This window comes from Zea mays, chromosome 3 (assembly GCF_902167145.1).
Source record: "Zea mays cultivar B73 chromosome 3, Zm-B73-REFERENCE-NAM-5.0, whole genome shotgun sequence".
Taxonomy (NCBI): domain Eukaryota; kingdom Viridiplantae; phylum Streptophyta; class Magnoliopsida; order Poales; family Poaceae; genus Zea; species Zea mays.
Window position 1 is genome coordinate 78,936,419 of NC_050098.1, and position 21,056 is coordinate 78,957,474.

General features: G+C 41.3%; 1 protein-coding gene across 1 annotated transcript; it reads right to left on the reverse strand.

Moving 5' to 3' along the window:
* Nucleotides 1-19,907: 19,907 nt before the first annotated feature.
* Nucleotides 19,908-20,681, reverse strand: LOC118476800 (long chain acyl-CoA synthetase 8-like). Its single transcript, XM_035966573.1, has 3 exons — nt 20,666-20,681; nt 20,404-20,577; nt 19,908-19,988 (listed from the first exon to the last, which is right to left on the reverse strand). The coding sequence occupies exons 2-3, from the start codon at nt 20,569-20,571 to the stop codon at nt 19,908-19,910; spliced, it is 249 nt and encodes an 82-aa protein (XP_035822466.1). The 5' UTR covers nt 20,572-20,577; nt 20,666-20,681.
* Nucleotides 20,682-21,056: the final 375 nt, after the last annotated feature.

Genomic DNA, 21,056 nt, shown 5'->3' on the forward strand with positions numbered 1-21,056 from the left:
AGACAAGGTAGCTTCGGATTGCACTAAAATTTTTACATGTTCACAGCCCTTTTTCTCCAAAATGGTGGCAATTCCTCTGGCACCCGAGAAAGCACATATGTCTCCGCGGCTATTTAAAATCTCCTCGAAGGCCTCAGCTTCGTGATTAATCCATTCGATAGGACCTTCGGGGTTGCCTCTTGCAAAGTTTTCTTCACTCGAGAATGCGCCGACGCTGGCGAAGCTGGTTTTCAACTTCTTAACACACTCCATGGATTTGTTATAGCATCTTTTCTTGGATGAGCGAAGCTCTTCAACAGTTCCCTCTAAATGATTTGCCCATTGGTCGCTGAGTTCTCGCTTCGTTTCTTCAAGTATGCGTTCCTCTTTGGCTCTGGCCAGCTGTTTCCGAAAATCTTCAATTTCGCGCTTCTGAGCCTCAGCTTGACCTTTAAAAGTAGCTTCGTCTTCTTTTATTATATTTATTAATGAATGTAATATTTTATCTTTTTCGAGACCTTCGTTCCTCAGTTCAATTACTTCGGAACGAAGGTTGCTCAGGGCTATAGCGCACCCTTCGTCTTCAGCATCTTTTTGGGCCCTGAGGGCATTGCTAAGTATCAGACCCTGCAAAGAAAAATGTGTGTGCGTCAATAAACTTAAGCAAACGAAAATTTTAATCTGAACAAAAATTGCAAAGATCCCATTTGTTGTACCTTTAAGCTATTATATGCCAGGCTGTCGGCCAGATCGTTTTTCGACAGCACCGAGAGCCCGTCTTCCACTGTTGGGAATCTGAAGCTCTTGCTCATCTCCCGACAGACAGAAATCTCCTTGCTGTCAGGGAGACAATACAAAAAGTCTTCTTCTCCACTGCCATTGAATATTAACGCCCCCTTTGGATACTTCAGTTTTTGGGCGTAGCGCTGGGCCTCTTGCTTTTCTTTTTCTGATAATTTTTCCCCGAAGCATGACGAACAATATAATCAAGGACTTTGGGGGATGCTTCGGGGGCAATAGCACTGATTTCTTCAGTTGGCTCTGTTATTTTTTCTTCCTCGGTTTCCAAGGATTTTACCTTCGTGGGCTCTGAGGGCCCAGCTTCAGTTTCAGTTTCTTGCTCTGGAGCCTTAGTATCAGAAATTTCAGTTTTTCCTTCGGGGATGGCAACAGTCTTCTTCGGAGGCGTGCTTGAGGATTTAATTGTTTCCAGAACATCTAGCACATTGACCATTCTCTTTCTTTTCGGAGTCACTACTGGCACCTTTTGATTTTTTACTATCTCAACATTTGCTGCAGGACTTAAAACTTCTGATGTTTTTGATCCCTCAGTTGGACCTTTTACTCCTTCCATTTTTTCTATCAATGGCGCTTCGGCCATCTCTTTGGTTCCCGGTGACAAAATCCTTGGTTCTTTCGATTCTATCCTTGTTGGCACTTCGGCCATTCCTGCGACTTCCGGCAGCAAGGTTGGCTCGGTTGGCTTTTCAGCTTCGGTGGCTGAGGAAGTCTCTCCGGTAAACTCAGGTACGGAGGCTGGTTCAATATAGCGTGGCCGATGTGTGAGGACTTTTATCCTTTTTCTTTTTGGTTCTGGCTCGCTAGGAGCAGTTGCAGCTTCTTCTTTCGCAGAGGTTATGTTCTTTCTTTTCTGCCCTCGTATGGGATAACGATAGTTAGGGTAGACAAACCCGATTGCGTCAAAAACCCGGTTCAGTCTTTTCTTTTTCCGGCCTCCGAAGGCTGCTGACAATGCAGTATCTTCAGCCTTCGAGTAAACCCCAAGTAGCTCATCACTCAAATTTTCAATGCTTTTTAGCCAGTCATCATCTGGCTCAACGAATTTATCTCCAAACTTGAAAGTATACTTCAGCCTGATAAGGCCACCTTCGTCAGCCTCCTTTATGGTCTCTTGCGGCATTTCCCATTTTTCCGCAAGCGGCCATACTCTGAAGGAAATATGCTCTTGGACTAAATCCCTCGTTCCAATAAACGAACAAATAACTCCGAAGGCTCTCTGGCATTCTTCGGCAGTTTCGTTCATTTCAACCTTCGGCCTCCGCAGGCCGAAGCTTTGCCAAATAGGGCGCATAACTATACCTTTGATATCTTCTCGTGCTTTCAGGTCATTTTTCACATAAAACCATTCTGTCATCCAGTCGTCGGGCCATCTCTTCCGAAAGGTTGGCACGGGACAGCTTGACCCAGACCGAGAAACGAAATTGTAGCAGCCAAAATTATTGTGATACTGTTCCTTACCCCAAGGTTTTGTCTCGTATGATAATTCGTGTATGTTACAGAAACTTTTCGCATCAGGTTCCAGACCTTGGCTTCTCACGGCCCATACGAAGATATTCAGCCTTATAATTGCTTCGGGGGTAAGTTGATGAAGATAAACTTCAAACATTTTCAGCACATCTACGACGAAGCTGCTCAGGGGAAATCGTAGTCCAGCTTTCAAAAAGCTTCGGAATACTACAACTTCATTTTCCTCAGGAGTCGGGCAGGTTTTCTCTCCTTCGTCGACCCTCACAATGGATAAATCCCGGAAGTATCTTCCCCTCATGTTGACAAGATGATTTTCTTTGATACCTGATTTGCCAAAAACTGAATGGCTTGGTCGCCAGGGGCGATCTTCGGAGTCTTCACCACCACTATCCACATCATAACTATCGCTGTCATCAGTATCTTCAGACAAACCTTCTAAAATCTCTTTGGTAATTTTTTCTGTGTTGGTCTTCGACATCGCTATAAGAAACCCCAAGTTCTTCTCTTCGTCAAGACTCAGCTTCATCTCAGCAGCAGCCTTCTTATCTTCAGACATCTTCGGAAACACTAAAAAACTTCGGAAACACTAAAAAACTGTTTTCAAAGCCGAAGCTTCAAAACTTAAAGCTAAGCAAATCTTGGTGTGCAAGAGCTAAAAATCGAGTGATCGGGAGCAGATAGCAAGAGAGCGTACCAAATGAGCTTGCAGTATGATCTTATTTATACGCCCAGTGCGTTGAAAATTGAAAGACCCCGCCTGTCAGTGAATGTTGCTATTCTAGCAAAGGGAAGGTGTTTTTTCGGACCTTCGGCTTAAAGCCTTCGTTCATGTCGCAATCTAAATTTATTATTTTAAACAAATTTATATTGCGAGGGGCTACTGTTGGGGGTCTTCGGCTTACGAAGGTCCTCAAAAACAGGATTTAACAGTATTTCTGGAGTATAATATGTGAACAGGAATCTTCGGACTCGAGTCGGTATCATAGCAGGAGAAGACCAAAATCATACGAAGGTTGATACATCGCCGAAGATGTGAGCGGGAAAGCTTCGGCATGGTAGCAGAAAATGAAACCGACTTAAGGATGAAAAGGCTATTCAGACCCCGGTGTATTACTATAGAATTATTATTAAATGTAAAGGGCATGATTGTAATTTTGTATGGGCTGTGTCCCGTGCCTATAAATAGGTGAACAGTACTCCCGTACCGTTCACGCTGATTTGGCATTTGCTCTTGTGTCACACCCGTACTTTCATTCCCTTCCAAACTGAAGGTACATTTGTAATTCGATATTATTTCTATTTCTCCGCAATAATGATAAGTTGGTAATGATATATAATTATCTATGTAATCCTTCATATTCTTTATGATTCGTTCTTTGTCTTCATATGCTATGTTTACGAAGGTACGTCCTTCATAACCTTCGTCCGAAAATCATTATATCCTAAGGGAAATAATGCTTCGAAGGACGAAGGACTTTATCGATTAATATTTTTTGTGTTGCCTTGTTCTTAACTCATAGCATTTGAGAACAAGTCCCCAACAATGTCAATTCATGTCAAATGGTTTTGGTTTGAGTTCAAATTTTTCAAGGGTGTTCCTTGGGTATTTTGGCGCCCTTTTGTCAATTGGACCATGTTGTTTTGGAGCCTGCAACTAAGTGAACACATGTGATCTTTAGAAGAGGGCTGAAATTAGGCATAGAGAAAGAGGGGTTTTTTCTTTTGTGCTTCCCACATGAGTGATTAATTTGAGGATTTTGTGGGACCTTTTTTGGTAAAATTCCTTACTATTTCTTGTAAGTATTTAAATATGCTACAACTTTGGTGAATGGGTCAAGCCATGATTTGGTGATTTATATAGTTCTACCACTAATCCTTTCTTGGTGCTCTAATGGCTTAAGGAGGGTAGTCCTAGGGTTTGAGCATTTTTCTCAATTGGAGGTGCATGAAAAGGCTAGGATATGCCTTCTAGTATGCCCAACACTTGGTTAAGACATTGCTTCTCAAATTTGGTGTCTCTTTCTCAAACTAAAACACATGTGATAATAGGTCACATGTTTATGTGTTGAGCAAAGGCCCTGAGTAACACCTGTGGTGTTACAGCCATCCCCCCTTTAAGGAATCTCGTCCAGAGATTTGGTTCAGGATCCCTTAGGGGTGCTGAGAAGGTGCGTGCTTGCACGGTTTGGGTTTGTTTGTTAATGCTCCTTAGTAAACTGCTCTTCGAATGTCATCCTCTTTGCAACTTCAGAAGTAAGCCCTTCTTGATTTAGTTTTACAGCTTACTCAATTTCTATTAAGACCATCTTTCTTATACTTGGATTCAAAGGGCAGGGGGGTTTGGGTCATAGTCACGCACTGATCTCTTTAGGTAGGTAATCGGGGTAGTTTGAGCGTAGAAAATCCTCAGTTTCCCTGGTAGCCTCTTCTTCTGAATGGTTGCTCCACTGGATCTTGTACATTGTGATCGACTTTGCACGAGTTGATCTTTCCTTATGGTCCAGTATTTTGACAGGGTGCTCTTGGTATGACAAGTCTGGTTCTATCTCCAATTCAGGTTCTGCTAGTACTTCTGTTAGTACGCGGACACACTTTTTCAACTGAGATACATGGAACACATCATGAATTGTAGATATGTGAGGTGGTAGCTTAAACTGATATGCTACAGGTCCACAAGTTTCCTTGATCTCATAGGGCCCAATATAGCAATGGCTAATTTGCCTTTAATCCCAAATCCCTGAACACCTTTAATAGGCGAGACCTTGAGATACACATGATCTCCCACTTCAAATTGTAGAGGCTTTCTCCTTTTATTGTGATAGCTCTTTTGCGTGGCTTGAGCAGCTTCTAAGTTCTTTTTAATGACTTTGACCTTGTCCTTAGCTTTGAGTACTAGGTCGGGCCCAAAATATTTCTCTTTCTCCAGCTTGTGACCAATTGAGCGGTGTTCTACACCTCCTCCCATACAAGGCCTCGAAGGGTGTCATCTTTAGGCTGGATTGGTAGCTATTATTGTAAGAGAATTCTGCCAGTGAAATATATTTGTCCCAATTTTTACCATAGTGTATCACACATGCTCTCAACATGTCCTCGAGAATCTGATTTACTCTCTCTGTTTGGCCATCAGTCTGAGGATGATAGGCTGAGCTTCTAATCACGATTGTTCCAAGCGACTTCTGTAGCTGTTCCCAGAAAAGTGCTACGAATTGCGTTCCTCTATTTGAGATGATGGTCCTTGGTATTCCATGCAAGCGCACTATTTGGTCAATATAGATCTCTGCGTACCTTTCTGCCCTGTGGGTTGTATGTACTAGCAAGAAATGAGCTGCCTTAGATAACCTATCCACAATGACCCATATGGAATCGTGGTGTCAGGAGGTGTTGGGAAATCCCACAATAAAGTCCATGCAAATGTCCTCCCGTTTCCAAGATGGTATAGGGAGTGGCTACAAGGTACCTGCTATCTTCAAATGACTTGCTTTGATTCTTTGGCAGGTGTCGCACTCGGATACGTACTTAGCAATTTCTCTTTTCATCATGGTCCAGCAGTACAAGGATCTGAGGTCATGATACATTTTTTTGCTTCCGGGATGCATGGAAAATTTGGAGAGATGAGCATCGTCCAAAATTTCCTTTCTGAGTTCTGGATCCTTGGGAACAACAAGTCGGTCTTCAAACCATAAAATGCCCCTGCTGTCCTAACGAAAACATTTATGCTTATCCACCTTTTGGTTGAGCATTCTCTTAATGATTTGAACACCCTTGTCACTAAGTTGTGCCATGATTATCTGATCCTGCAAGGTTGGTTGACTGAGATATAATCCAGAGTACCCGGAGAAACCACTTCCACATTCATTTTGCTCGACTCATTGCATAGAGCGGCGACAAGAGAGTCTATGGTTAGACAGTTGCACTGGGTTTTACGACTCAATGCATCTGCTACTACATTTGCCTTACCCGGATGATAGTGTACTTCCAGATCATAATCCTTGATCAACTCTAACCATCTTCTCTGCCTCATATTAAGATCAGCCAGAGTGAAAATGTACTTGAGACTCTTATGGTCAGTATAAATATTATAATGAGCTCCCATTAGATAGTGCCTCCATATCTTTAGAGCATGAACTACCGCTGCTAGCTCCAGATCATGTGTGGGATAATTCTGCTCATGAGGTCTAAGTGCTCTTGATGCGTAGGCAATAACTCGAAGGTGCGAAAGTCATCTTCACATTTCTGACCCCAATGATTTGGCTTAGAGAAATAAGGGTTTTTCTTTTGTGCTTCCCACATGAGTGATTAATTTGAGGATTTTGTGGGACCTTTTTGGGAAAAATTCCTTACTATTTCTTGTAAGTATTTAAATATGCTACAACTTTGGTGAATGGGTCAAGCCATAATTTGGTGATTTATATAGTTCTACCACTAATCCTTTCTTGGTACTCTAATGGCTTAAGGAGGGTAGTCCTAGGGTTTGAGCATTTTTCTCAATTGGAGGTGCATGAAAAGGCTAGGATATGACATCTAGTATGCCTAACACTTGGTTAAGACATTGCTTCTCAAATTTGGTGTCTCTTTCTCAAACTAAAACACATGTGATAATAGGTCACATGTGTATGTGTTGAGCAAAGGCCCTGAGTAACACCTGGGGTGTTACACAAATCAGTGACCTACTAGGGCTACGGTGCTTGCGCAAATTTGGACAGAGGCAATCTGGAATGGCCGGTCGACATGAGAAGTGTCCACGCAGGCGTTCCCGGGCGACAGCGCGACGTTCTCAAAGCTACGGCACGGTAGCATTCAATTAACCAAGACCGAGAGCTTCACTAGTAATAAGGAATGATAAAACATGGATCAGGGGGCCATGAAATAACCTGAGAAGGGCTGGCCACGGTGAGAGGTCTCACGGCGGTGACAATGAATCGATTTGGGGAAATCCTGTGACTTGGGGCTAGGGTGCACGAGAGAGGCTAACTGAGGGTGGGATGGGCACGTAACAGAGATGCAGAGTGTGAGGAGTGCTCAATTTAAAGGAGCCAACCTTGTGCTTCGCAAATTTCAGATGAAGGTGTTCATAGTGGTGGCGGGATATTTCTACCAAGGCGAGTTCACCGTGGCGTGCAATGGGGTAACGTCTTTGGGTAGCAACCGGCTACACTCCATGTCTTTGGGAAGCAACCGGCTACACTCCACGTGGTAAGATGGCATGTGGCGTGGCATGATCGAGATAAACGGTGGCCACCATGGCGACGGTCACTCGGCCACGTCGCCGGGCAAGTGGATACGGCGGGGCTGGCTCAATCCAATCGCCCTCTGATCTTTTCATCCTCTCGGTAATATCCCACCCGCACTGAGCACAAATCTCGATGGCCAGCTCAAATCACCATGCGGAGGTCACCGACGGCAAGGTTCCCTGAACCTAAGATCTTTTTCAGTTTACTGTGGCATGTCGACTTCATTCAATGAGAATGACCAAGCAACTTTGTGAGCATTTGCCTTTGACTTTCATGCAATGAACTACCAATTCGACTATACCAAAGTTGTTCCCCTATATACCAGCTTCAACTTTGTCATAATGATATTGATCTATTACTCACTAGATCAAGCACAATCTGGCTACAAAGTCGATTGAATTCCTACTCACAGTCTGTTTTGAGATTACAACCTGGCTAACAGCCCGACTTTTAGGGCATGTTACTCCAATTTCCATACAATTCCTGGGCTAGGTCACTTAATCAAATTTGTACTACTATAGTAGCTCTACAACTTTGTTATGTTGACTTATAGAAAACTCCTTCTGAATCAAGAGATACACGAGTCCAAAATCAGCTCATCCACACTATTTTTCAGAGTTCAAAGTTAGGGTGACTCATGCACTTTTGCAAATTACTTCAAGTTTCACCACAAAACATGGAAATATCTAAATATGAAAGTTTCTTAGTTGTTTTTACTCTATCACTTTGATATATACACTTTTGACTAAAAGTGCATAGGATTTGAAATCACCTTATAAGACACTAATTAGGGTTTCTTGGTTGCAAGTTAGGGTTTTGAGCATCCTAGGGTACATTTAGCACTTAAGCTCTCTAAGATAACATTTATTGAACATTTCTACCAACCTGTTAAGATCATCCTTTAGTGGTCATCTCACATGGCAACATGCTTCTAATCCTTGAAGAGAGACATTCCAACCTAGGGTCAAGAATCTCTTTTACCAAGTCAGATCATCACACAAGCATCACATCACATGTTTGTTTTGAAATTTTATCCTAGTGGATGCATCCTAGGTGTATCATACATAATGTAATGCCAATGCATATGATGTCATGCCAAAGTTTTAGTTCGTGTAACACCAGGGGTGTTTCAATTAAGCGGAGTGTTAATGTGAACAAGTGTAAGGTATCTAGTCTAAAAACTCATTACTGTCATGTTATTTTTCAGAAGCTATTACCATTGCAGTTCGCAACGTTTATCTAGAAATTGTTGCTCTTCCATTGATTTAGCTTAGTAGGTACTTCAATGCAATATGTTCAAAGGAGTTGAGTGCTGAAGATTTAAAGCAGTTGAGCACCTCGATTCCTGAAATCCTTTGTCGTCTTGTGATGATTTTCCCACTAGACTTTTTTTATATAATGATTCATTTGCCGATTCATCTAGCTGAAGAGGCTAAACTTGGATAGAACAAAGCGCACCCTGGAAGCTCGATAGCTGAGGGATATATCCAATTGAGAGATATCTACGTACTCTTAAAGGCTATGGACAGAACAAAGCGCACCATGGAAGCTCGATAGCTGAGGGATATATATTAGAGGAGTGCATGCCATTTTGCAGTCGCTTCTTGCAAGACGTGGAAACCAAGCATAATCAGGTAGACCGTCATGAAGCTACTGCTATGAATGAACCACCATCTAGCCTAAGCATATTTGCCAACATTGACTACAATAAGAAAGGATTCACCGTCGAGTCACTTTCTAGGAGTGAGCTGCAGCGAATGAGGCACTACATTTTACAAAATTATGTTGAGGCTACTCCATGGATAAAGTAAGATCTTATTTCAAAATCTATATTTTGATACTATGCATTGGCACGTTTCATAGAATTTTAATTACCTGAATCCCCCTTTTAAAATATTGTAGCAAGCATATGGATGAACTAAAAAATTAAGTACATAGAATGTTGATCAAAGGCACAAGGAACAATTTGTAGGCTGGTTCGAGCGAAAGGTGGGTGTGAGTAATTTGTTTTATTTGTAATGTCATCCACTAACTGTTGCTCAATATTATATTTGCAAATAACATAAACATAATTTGTTGGCTACAGATCAGCAAACTAAATCAATTAGGGAAGACAAGTTACCTGCTCTACACTCTTTCACAAGGACCAGGCCATCAGGCTTGTGTTTTCAATAGATGCTTCATCAATGGATTTCTTTTTCGTACAGAAAAGTAGAGGAGAACCTATGCACACAAAATAGTGGTGTTGTTGTAAAAGGAGATGAAAGTTCTAGTAATATTAACTAGTACGGTGTGATTAAAAAAATTATTGCACTATATTTTCCTCAAGGTAAGGAAGTTGTCCTCTTTCAGTGCAACTGGTTCCATGTTCCTACTACCAAGAACAAAGAAATAGGCTACCAAAGGGATTAGTATGGAATTATTGATATTGATAAAACTCGGTTATGCTATTTAGATGAGCCTTATATTCTTGGTTCACAAGATGAGCATGTGTTTTATGCCAATTAAACAAATAATAAGATTGGTGCACTGTTGTAAGAATGAAACCCTAAAATCTGTTCGCCATGCCAGAATCTAAAAATTTAGAAATTGATCTTGATTCACTGGACGTGGGATTGGAAGGCATGAGTGCTTCAAGCAGCGATGAAGTATTGGTGAAGTGGTGAAGGTCTGACATGGAAGGTGTAACAGGTGATGTTGTGTCCTTGAGAAAGCATTTGCTGAATTTGTAGAAGAATCACATGATATTGGGTTAGCAGATGAGGAGGACGAAGAAGATAACACATACATTGATGCTGGATATGTAGCACCTGTGGACTCGCCACGCGACACAAACAATGATGATTTTTTAAAGAGATGTCATAGACTATTGGATATGAGAAAGATGTTAAATTGTTGTAATAATATGGTATTTCATTCAAATGATTGATGTTGTAATAAACTTTCTTATTACAAATTACACTTTTTGCAAAACAAATTACACCCTCTCCGCATTGATTTGTATTCAAATGGTTCAATATGTGGCAGTATTGTTTCACTTTTGCAAAACAAATTACACCATATATTTTCTAACTGTGGAACAAGGACAGGAGTACTTCCTCAATCCACACAAACACTACATATCACACTATAACACCACTGCTACAGCTGGACCATAACAATAAATTATCTTCTCACACAAGAAAATGGTTAATGCCACTTCCACTGTTCTACTTATAGAGTACAACACGACCCTTTCCTTTTTGGTTTGATTTATGCAATGCTCCAATATATTTCTTCTTCCAACTCCTCTCTAGCTTGGCATTACACTTATTTAAAGTATTTGCATGTAATGGATGCTATGTACTATATACATTTTTTACTAGGACACATTAGGTTTGTGGTCCTTAGTACTACAGAATAGCCCAACTACAGTAGAAGGCATGAAGGTGCCAACCTCATTCACTTTCTTCTCATATTAAATGCTATTCACCAATTTTGACCATTTACACCACCATTTCACATGAATTGCTTGATCTCAAGTGCTTAGATTCCTTGTGTCTACTTTCATGTACTAAAAAACCATTAGGTTAGGTTCCATGCAACCATAACTATCAATCCTCATTTTTCCCTACTAATTCAAAAGGAATAATTGAACAACAAGTATCTTTGCACTGCTTAGGAAGTTTCAGGTTAACAAAATACAACATAAGTATTTAATATAGGTAATTAAGTTGGAAGATGTAATCCCTAATTATGTAAATAAGTTAGTAATACGTTCCAAATAAAACCTTCATATTTCTGACAAACAAAACTTTATGTTCAGATCCGGTAACCATAGAAGCTGCTAAGGGAATGAAGGGCAAAAAACAAAATGTAAATGTTGCAAATGGACCAAAGGTAGGGTAGAGCTACGATGAAGAGGACTCTCATTCTGATAGAACAACTCCCCTAAAAAGGAAAAAAATTACAAATTGTCAGAGCCAGAGTTGAAAAAGTTGCTAGGAAGGGGCAAGGAAAACAAAGCGGCTCTACTTCGTCTCTTGGGTGCACACAAATACAAGAGGTAATGATTTTACATATACATTTTCCTACTTTGAGTCTGCTAGGCTTGGAGCTTACTAACTTGCTATTAACTATGAAAGGAAATAATGATGAAGATAGTGTGATATCCTGGCCCCTAGGATGGTGATGTCCTGGCCCAAGGCTTAAAAAAATCAATAGAGTATCCATACCAACAAGGTGCATTTTTTCGGAAGCCTGTCTCAAAAGAACCTCCAAGTTAAGCGTGCTTGGCTTGGAGCAATTTGGGATGGGTGACCGACCGTGAAGTTTTCTCCGGTGCGTATGAGTGAGGAGAAAGTGCACACAAAAGACTCGTGTTAGTCTATGGGGACAATATATGATCCTAGAGAGCTGCCAGGAGTAAGTACCACCGGTCTAGGGATTGGACAGGGTATTACAAGTGGTATCAGAACTGACCCTCGCGGTTTCACGGGCGTGTGTGGGCTAGCGGGTTCCAGTATATGGCGCATGACACATGTGAGCCTGGAGTGGTCACAAGGCATGGCATATGATGACACTAGACACACAGACATGGCTAAGAGGGGAGGTTCCTGGATTGGGGTTGACCCACGAGGACGTCGGTCTTCTAAGGGGGTGGATTGTGATATCCTGGCCCCTGGGATGGTGATGTCATGGCCAAAGGCTTAATAGAATTAATAGAGTATCCATACCAACAAGGTGGATCTTCTTTTTCGGAAGCCTGTCTCGAAAGAACCTCCAAGTTAAGTGTGCTTGGCTTGGAGCAATTTGGGATGGGTGACAACCGGGAAGTTTTCTCGGGTGCATATGAATGAGGACAAAGTGCGCACAAAAGACTTGTGTTAGTATGTGGGGACAATATATGATCCTAGAGAGCTGCCAGGTGTAAGTACCATCGGTCCAAGGATTGGACGGGGTGTTACAGATAGTATGGCTAGAGTCTTGGCTCCTACAGCACCAGGAGACACAACCTCATCGAAGAAGGGCCCTATGATTGAATCACTTATTCATATGGTCATTAGGACTTCATCATCCTAGGAAAGATGCCAAAGGCGTCGCTGAAGTGGCTAAGGCTTTGGAGCCTATAAAAGTTACTATAAGAACCACCAAAAGCTTCAGAGTCAAAGGGAGCCAAAGCTATTCGTTCTTCCACAGCGAAGTCGGAAGAAAAGATTAATATTCAACCGTATTGGAGCTAAAGGATCAGGCGGAAGCTCTCATGTATCCTGCCAGGGCTACTATTTTTTGAGGAGGCAACAATACCTTAGTTATGCATCTCCAATATAAGGGAAGCTGCCTTAGTGAAAGATGTGGTTCATAATGTTGGGTTTCTGATGATTGAGCATGAGTTGAGCAAATTGAAGAAGCAAATGTTCACCCAATGTTTGGCTTACACAAACATTAAGGCAATTTTTTTCCTTTGATACATTGTTTCGACAAAGGTATGACATACTAAGTTTTATCTTATTGATAAAACTGTAGGGCTTTAATAATATGCAAGGCTCTTAGACTGCAACATGATTCTGAGGTTGCAGATAATGAGTTATAGACCGAAGCTAAAAGTCTTCAGAAATCCTACAACAAAAAAGACGACCACATTGCATCCTTGATGAAGGCATTGACTAAGGCTCAGAAAGAGAATGAAGATACCAAAAGGAGCACAAACAAAATGTACAAAAGGTGAAAGAGCGAGATAAAACAATCTCTGAACTTGCCCTATTTCTCGGGATATGTTTAGTACGTTCAAACTCTGAAAGATGAGGAATAGGGCATAGACCATCATAGATCCCGTTATCAAGATGAATACAATCAGTTCCTGACCTCGCACGAGTGCTAGAAAAATCACTCGAGTTCTACTAAGATCCTAACTAGCAAAGCAGCTACTTGACCTAGCATACTAGTATCGATCTCAAAAAGGAATCCTGAGTTAGTGCAACTAAGGGTTTGAAGCAACTCCTACATTTAAGTGCACATTACAAGCCTACAAACAATAAGTGTAGTAAAATAGCATATATAAAAACTGGTTATGCATAAAACTGGGGCTTGCCTTCAATTGCTGGGGCTGCGGGGAGATTCTCGATGGCAGGCTCAGGAGCTAGCTCCTGGTCTTCCTTGTGGACAGCTCCTTGCTCAGGGATGAGCACATACTCTCCGTTAGCGAGGTTGCAATCTAATGAATGCAATGAATAAGATATATGTATGGCATGATATGCAATTTAGCAATTAAAGTTGTATGGTGAATGATTAAATAATTAAGGTAGAGCTTAATCTAGCTACTACAGATTTCTGTGGAATACTTAGTAAATTAGGGTCAAGTATGATTACTGAATGGTCAGACTATTTTAGTGTTCCGCTGATTTTCCTTTTTATGTTTTAGTGAAATTTTAATAAGATTCCTAGCTGAATTCATTGGGGTGAGATTCATTATTCTTTCTAATTTATCTCTTCCTTTCCTTTTCTTTTATGCCTTTAAGGTGGGTTTGAACTACAAGCTAGTTTTATAATATTCCAAAAATTCTGTAAAACTTATAGTGGCTTTTCACTGGTGTGTAACTCTCTGTCTCAAAAATTGGGGCTTAAAAAGTAAAGGGTTCTCTCTGTACAAATTATCAAGTTTTAGGGCAGAGGGGATGCTTTGAATTACAACTTCCATTTAATTGTGGTTTATTCCCTAACGTTCATTTTTGCTGGTATTTAGGTGTAATAACATGACTTTGTACCAAATTTCAGCCACTAATACTTATTGGTTATTTTACTATGATTTTCTAAAGTTTTTGGCCAATGGGGTGCTTTCTACTACTACTATACTTGAAAAATGTCAAACAACAGATTTCAAATTTTTCCTCTCTTCTTCTTTGTGCAAGAGCAATCATTCTAGTATTTGGCAACTTTTTGCTTAAGGGAAGAGGGGGTAGAAATTTTTGGATTATATGGTTCTTTTCATGGGAAGAGGGTAATGGGTGTTACCTTACATTTTAACTAGGTTTCATGTTATTCTCTAGTGGTCTACTTCACTAATAATTTGGCAAAAATTAATTTGCCTATTGCTGCACATGTTTAGACTTTCTTATGATTTAATTAGGACATGGCCAAAAATCAAGTTTTAATTGTTCACCCCACTTATTATGATGGGCTGGAGTGTTTACTACTTTTGTAGTGGTGTTCTAGCAGTTAGGAGTCTACTGAAATTTTCTTACCATTTTTTAAATGGTCCTTATATTTTTAATTATGGATTTTCTGGATTTATTAGTGCCTAATAAAATAATTAACCTTGGATTTGCTCTCGACTAGGGTTCTTTGTATTTTTCCTAGGTTTCTCATTACTTAAGTATACTAGGAAAAATATGTTCATCCTCTGTTCATTAATTTCTCTTGCCTTTCTTAATTTCCTAAGTTTTGGACAAATACAGACTTTAAGCCAAGCCCAGGAGTTAATCTTGTATAATGGATTGCTCAGTATTTTTAAACAGTGCTTAAGATGGGTTTGCATTTCGACAAATTTTCTTAAGCCAAGCACAGGAGTATTTCTATTTTTCTTCATTCATAAGGTTTGGGTAGTTTCCCTATTTAATTCCAAACCCTAAAAATTAATACAGAAAACATGGGGTTTACTATTTTTGCCTAATAGTTTATATTATTTGGAATCCAGCAAAATTGGTTTGACTAAATTTGGTTAAATATTTCTCAAGTTATGAATTTCCTAAGTTCTCTGTTCATTTAAAAGGATATACAGAAATGGTTAAATGGAAAACTAACTTGCATCGGGGTCCCTAGCGAAAGTTTCTAAGTTTCCTTGCAGACTAGTCCTCGGGTTACTATTCACATGAGTCTCTGACTACGCAGAAAACCCCCTAGGGTGACTCTAAATTAAACCCACGGTCCTTCCCCTAATAAAACAGTAATCGCGGTGGAGGAAAGGGCGGAGGGGCTTACCGACGGCGAGATCGCTCTAGCGAAGAGGCCGAGGGTGTAGGTGAGGTCGTGACGGTCACGCCGATGTGCGGATTGTCTCCGGGGATGGTCGGAGTAGGTAGGTCCACGTGCACAGGCGGGGGTGCTCGTCGGCAGCAAGGGCTCTAGCCTAACCAGGGCGGTAGAGTTCAATTGAATTGGTCAGTGAGCTCCACTAGGTGCTAGGGAAGGCATGGGCGCGAGGAATTGAAGAATGGCTCACCGGATAACTCGGTCTACGCGCGGAATCGCTCATCGGATAAGTCCGGTGACGATGATCTTGCTGTTCCAGTGAGATAGGGCTTCGATTCTCGCTTGGAGAAGCTTCACAGCTCTTCAGGGAAGCTGTCCAAGGGCTCGGTTGAGGCTGAGGGTCTCTGGAAATCGCTAGCCACGGTGGTAGGCGCTCAGGTGGCTCGGGCGGGTGGCGCAGAGCTCACCGGAGATAAGGGTGGTGTCTGGCTAGAGAGGGTGAGTGCAGAGTGAGGTGAGGCACGTCTATGGGTGGTCTTAAAGGCGTGGGTGAGCACGGTCAAGGGGTGGCTCTAACACGCTCTCGGGGTGTGCACGGGCGAGCGCCAGTGCTCGCTCTGGCGCCTAGGCACGGCGTCGACCACAAGGCAGCGCAGAGAGAGGTCATGTTCTAGCGCGGATTGGGTCCAAATCTTTGTGATTATGGCCATGATCCCGTTGAGAGATCTCTTCACCTGACATTCCTTTGTCGTTTGTCTGTGGAGGCTTATGGGTTTCGCTGACTGGATCAAGAGATATGGAGGGATGAAGTTGGGTTTGTCTCACTACTGAACTCTGAGAGGAAATCCCGGGTTTGACGTGTCTAGGGCACGAATCTCGATGCCATCTTCACACACGTTGCAGAGGGGTTAGTTTAGAACAAATTTGTCAATGGGGACTTAAGGATTTGAGCTCGGGATTAAGGTGAACGCGCTCAAGTTCTAGGTGAAGGCTGAAATTCACCAATCTGAATTTCAGATTTCCCTAGGGAGCTTCCACTTGGATAGCCTTTTTGGGGTTTTTAATAAACTATTTTGGCCAAGCTTTTATAACAATTATTGTAGCTTAGTTAGTTTATTTCAAATTTTATAATTGGCCTAAGCCATGATTCCATGCTTTTCATGGTCTTATTACCAATTTCTTCCTTTCTACTTAATTGGCCTAAATATGGTTGTTCTAGGGTTTTAACACTTCTCCCATTTTGAATGCATGATATGATTTAGGCATGTGTCTTAGGACAAAATAATTAGTGGAACTTTTATTCTCAAGTTCAATGGTGTCTTTTGCCCAATTTGATTCACATGAAATAATGGTTCCTGAGTTAGCCCTGAGAAGAATTCTGAGAATTACTGGGGTGTTACAGCCTTCCCCCCTTAAAGGAATCTCGTCCCGAGATTCGGGTAGGAGTCCTCCGGGGTGAACCGGAGGTTAAGGCTTGCTTGAATTTGGTGGTTTGTTTATTAAGGTTCTTCGTAGTAAACTGCTCTTCGAATGTCATCTTCTTTGCAACTTCAGAAGGAAGTCCTCTTTGTTTTTGCCTTTCGACTAATTCTTTTTATGTTAAGTTCATATTTCTCATATTTAGATTCAAATGGTAGGGGAGGCCTTGGGCATGGTTACGTACCAATTCCCTTAGGTAGACAATCAGGGAAGTTCGAACGTAGAAATTCCTCGGTCTCCCAAGTAGCCTCTTCCTCTGAGTGATTACTCCATTGGATCTTATACATTTTGATCGATTTAGCCTGAGTTGATCTCTCTTTGCAATCCATAACCTTGGAAGGGTACTCTTGGTATGATAGATCTGGCTCTATCTCCACTTATTGTTCTGCTATGATCTCGGTCGGCAATCGAACACACTTTTTCAGTTGGGATACATGGAATACATTGTGGATGGTAGACATTTTTGGAGGTAACTTAAATTTGTATGCCACGGGTCCACATGCTTCTATGATCTCATAAGGTCCAATGTAACGAGGGGCTAACTTCCTTTGATCCCAAACCTCTGCACTCCATTGGTGGGTGATACTTTCAGATATACGAAATCTCCCACTTCAAACTGGAGAGGTTTTCTTCTCTTATCATGGTAACTCTTCTGCCTGGCATGAGCAACTTCTAGATTCTTCCTGATTAGCTTGACTTTCCTTTCGGCTTCAGTCACTAAGTCAGGTCCAAAAATTTCTCTTTCTCGAGGCTGAGACCAATTGAGGGGGTGTTCGACACCTTCTTCCATATAGGGCTTCAAAAGGTGCCATCTTTAGGCTAGATTGATAACTGTTGTTATAAGCACACTCTGCCAAGGAGAGGTACTTATCCCAGTTCTTGCCGCAATCGACCGCACAAGCCCTTAGCATATCTTCAAGAATTTGATTTACCCTTTTGGTATGACCATCAGTCTGTGGGTGATAAGCTGAACTTCTTATTAGCTTGGTTCCAAAAGACTCTTGCAGTTGTTCCCAAATTCTGGCAACGAATTGGGCTCCTCGGTCAGAGACAATGGTCCGGGGTAATCTGTGCAAACACACGATTCGGTCAATGTACAACTCTGTATACTTCTGAGCCTTATCGGTGGTGTGCACTGGATGAAAATGTGCCACTTTTGTAAGTCGGTCCACAATGACCCAAATCGAATCATGATGTCGGGAGGTGTTGGGCAGACCCACAATAAAATCCATGCTGATGTCATCCCATTTCCATGATGGTATTGCTAGGGGTTGCAAGGCACCAGCTGATTTCAAGTGGCTTGCCTTTATCCTCTGACATGTGTCACATTCTGATACATATTGGGCTATCTCCCTCTTCATTCTGGTCGACCAATACAAGGGCTTCAGATCATGGTACATTTTGGTGCTTCCTGGATGCATGGAGCATTTGGAGAGATGAGCTTCATCTAAGATTTTCTTCTTGAGATCCTTATTTTTAGGAACCACCAATCTACTTTCAAACCACAATACACCCTTCCCATCTTGGCAGAAACACTTGTACTTTTCTGTCTTCTGATGGAGGTTCTCCTTAATGATTTGCACTCCCTTGTCACTGAGTTGGGCCATGATTATCTGGACCCGCAAAGTTGGCTCAACAGAAATGTGAGACAAAGCACCAGAAGGAATCACTTCAATCTTCATTTTGCTCAACTCATCACATAGGGTGTTGATGCGAGAATCCATCATAACACAGTTGCATTGCGACTTCTGACTCAAGGCATCAGCTACTACTTTGGCTTTCCCTGGGTGGTAGTGTACATCTAGGTCATAGTCCTTGATCAGCTCTAGCCATCTTCTCGGTCTCGTGTTGAGATCTGACTGAGTAAAGATATACTTGAGGCTCTTATGATCTGTGAAGATATTGCAGTGGGTTCCCATTAGATAGTGTCCCCACATCTTCAATGCATGAACCACGGCTGCTAACTCCAAGTCATGAGTGGGATAATTCTGTTCGTGAGGCCTGAGTGCCTTGGATGTGTAGGCAATGACCCGATTGTCTTGCATCAAGACACAACCCAGTCCAGTGCCAGAGGCATCATAGTACACATCAAATGGCTTGCCGCTGTCGGGTTGCGCTAACACCTATGTTGTGGTCAGATGTGTGCCTCAATGTGTGGAAAGCATCTTTGCACTTCTGACCCAAACAAACTTGGCTCCTTCAACAATTAAGTCATGGGCTTCGCAATTCGAGAGAAATCTGGAATGAATCTTTGATAATAACCGGCCAATCCCAGAAAACTTTGAATCTGACACTACAGGAAACTGGTTAAAGAACGTGGGTGACAAACCGTCGAACTTAATGTAATAAGCCGTCGAACTTACCATAAGAACGTGGGTTTACCGACGAATATAGCCGACGGCGATTTTTGGACGAACTTAGAGAAGTAAGTTCGACGGCCCCGTCGAACTTAACATTAAGAACATGGGTACTGTCGAACTTAACATTAAGAACGTGGGTACCGTCGAACTTAACATTAAGAACATGTGTTTTTAAGTTCGACGGGGGCCGTCGAATTTTTTCCCATAAGTTCGTGGGTACCCATGTTCTTACGGTTAAGTTCGACGGGGCCCCGTGGCCGTCGAACTTATGTGTCCTGCGTGGGTCTACGAGGACTGCACATTAAGTTCGACGGTACCCACGTTCTTAACATTAACCCTTTTCCAGAAAAAAATAAAAAATACAGAAATGAAAAATTAGACACACATAATATCACATGCAACACAAAATATCACATACAATACCGATTTCAAACACATTGATATATGTTCATATCACAAATTCACAGAAGTCCAAATATATAAGTTCACAGAATATCACATACAATACAGTTAGTCCTATAGCCTTTTGTTGTACTGTGTCCGCCAACCACTACCTCTACTCTCGGCATCGGATAATCAGAACCCCTTATTGATGCAAGATTCCGTTGGGCGTAACCCTAAGCACCCACCAGAGGAATCACCCTCAATTCCCCTCAATTGATGCAAGATTCCGCTTATATGCAAAATCAAACAGCTTTTTTGTGAGGCCACCCTTCTCACCAACCTGGAAAGAGAATTCAAAACGTTAATTTTAACAATGAAAAATAGTTGATTGCTTACAAATGATCCCACATGATTAATGCCATTGAAAGCAGTTATATGTGTTATTAAAAATCATTGTGGAAATCTAATTCAAAGAAGCATGGTTATCTGTATAACAAGATATGTTACAATAGGGAGGTACTCAAAATATAAAACTTGCTCAAGTTATGTGCCACTTTTATCAACTGATCATAGTTGTATCACAAAGAGTTGAGCACAAGGGAATGACTATACAAAGCCTAGTGGATTGGTGTCAATACTATATTATCCAAACAAAGCCTCAGTGGGTTATTATTACCATATACGTAGAATATTCTAATGGTAACAATGCTAATCAATGGCATTGGTAGAAATATAAATTCAGGAAATAAACTCACTTTCTTAAACACTGCATCTCTGATACGATCCAAAATTGTAGGAACTGAAATTATAAGAGTAGGATTCAGTACAGAAACATCTCCTTTTGTCCCCTTCTTAATCTTGTTCGATGTATCAGTCATAGTCAATGTTGAACCATATCCAATGGCAGTACCAGAAGCTAGCATGACAGTCTGGATTGACAACATGTCAACATCATATCATTAAAGATAGCGACAACTCTTGTAAAACTACATGTGTATGAGTTAAAATATACATCACCTCTCCTGCTAGTTCAAGGATCCTAACCAGTCCTCACTTGACACCATGAGTGCCATCAAAATCGCACAGATCGACCTGAGAACAAATCTTCACTGAATGTGTCTGCAAAATAACCCCAACATCATAAGATGAATGTACAATTTTGATGTCTTTAATTCCAAGAAATGTAAAATGTGTGAATGCTACATTAGCATAAAAGAAATGGCAGTCCAAAGAGTGTACCCTAATCTAAGGGTCCAACTGTTCCCAAACAAATAGATAGAAAAAATAAACCATAAAAACAATACAATTCTCATAAGAGTGAAGTACTAAAACCAAAACATATCACCACAACCATAAATTATCACCTAAAATAAAAGTGAAATCAATTTATCTGCTATATTATAATAAT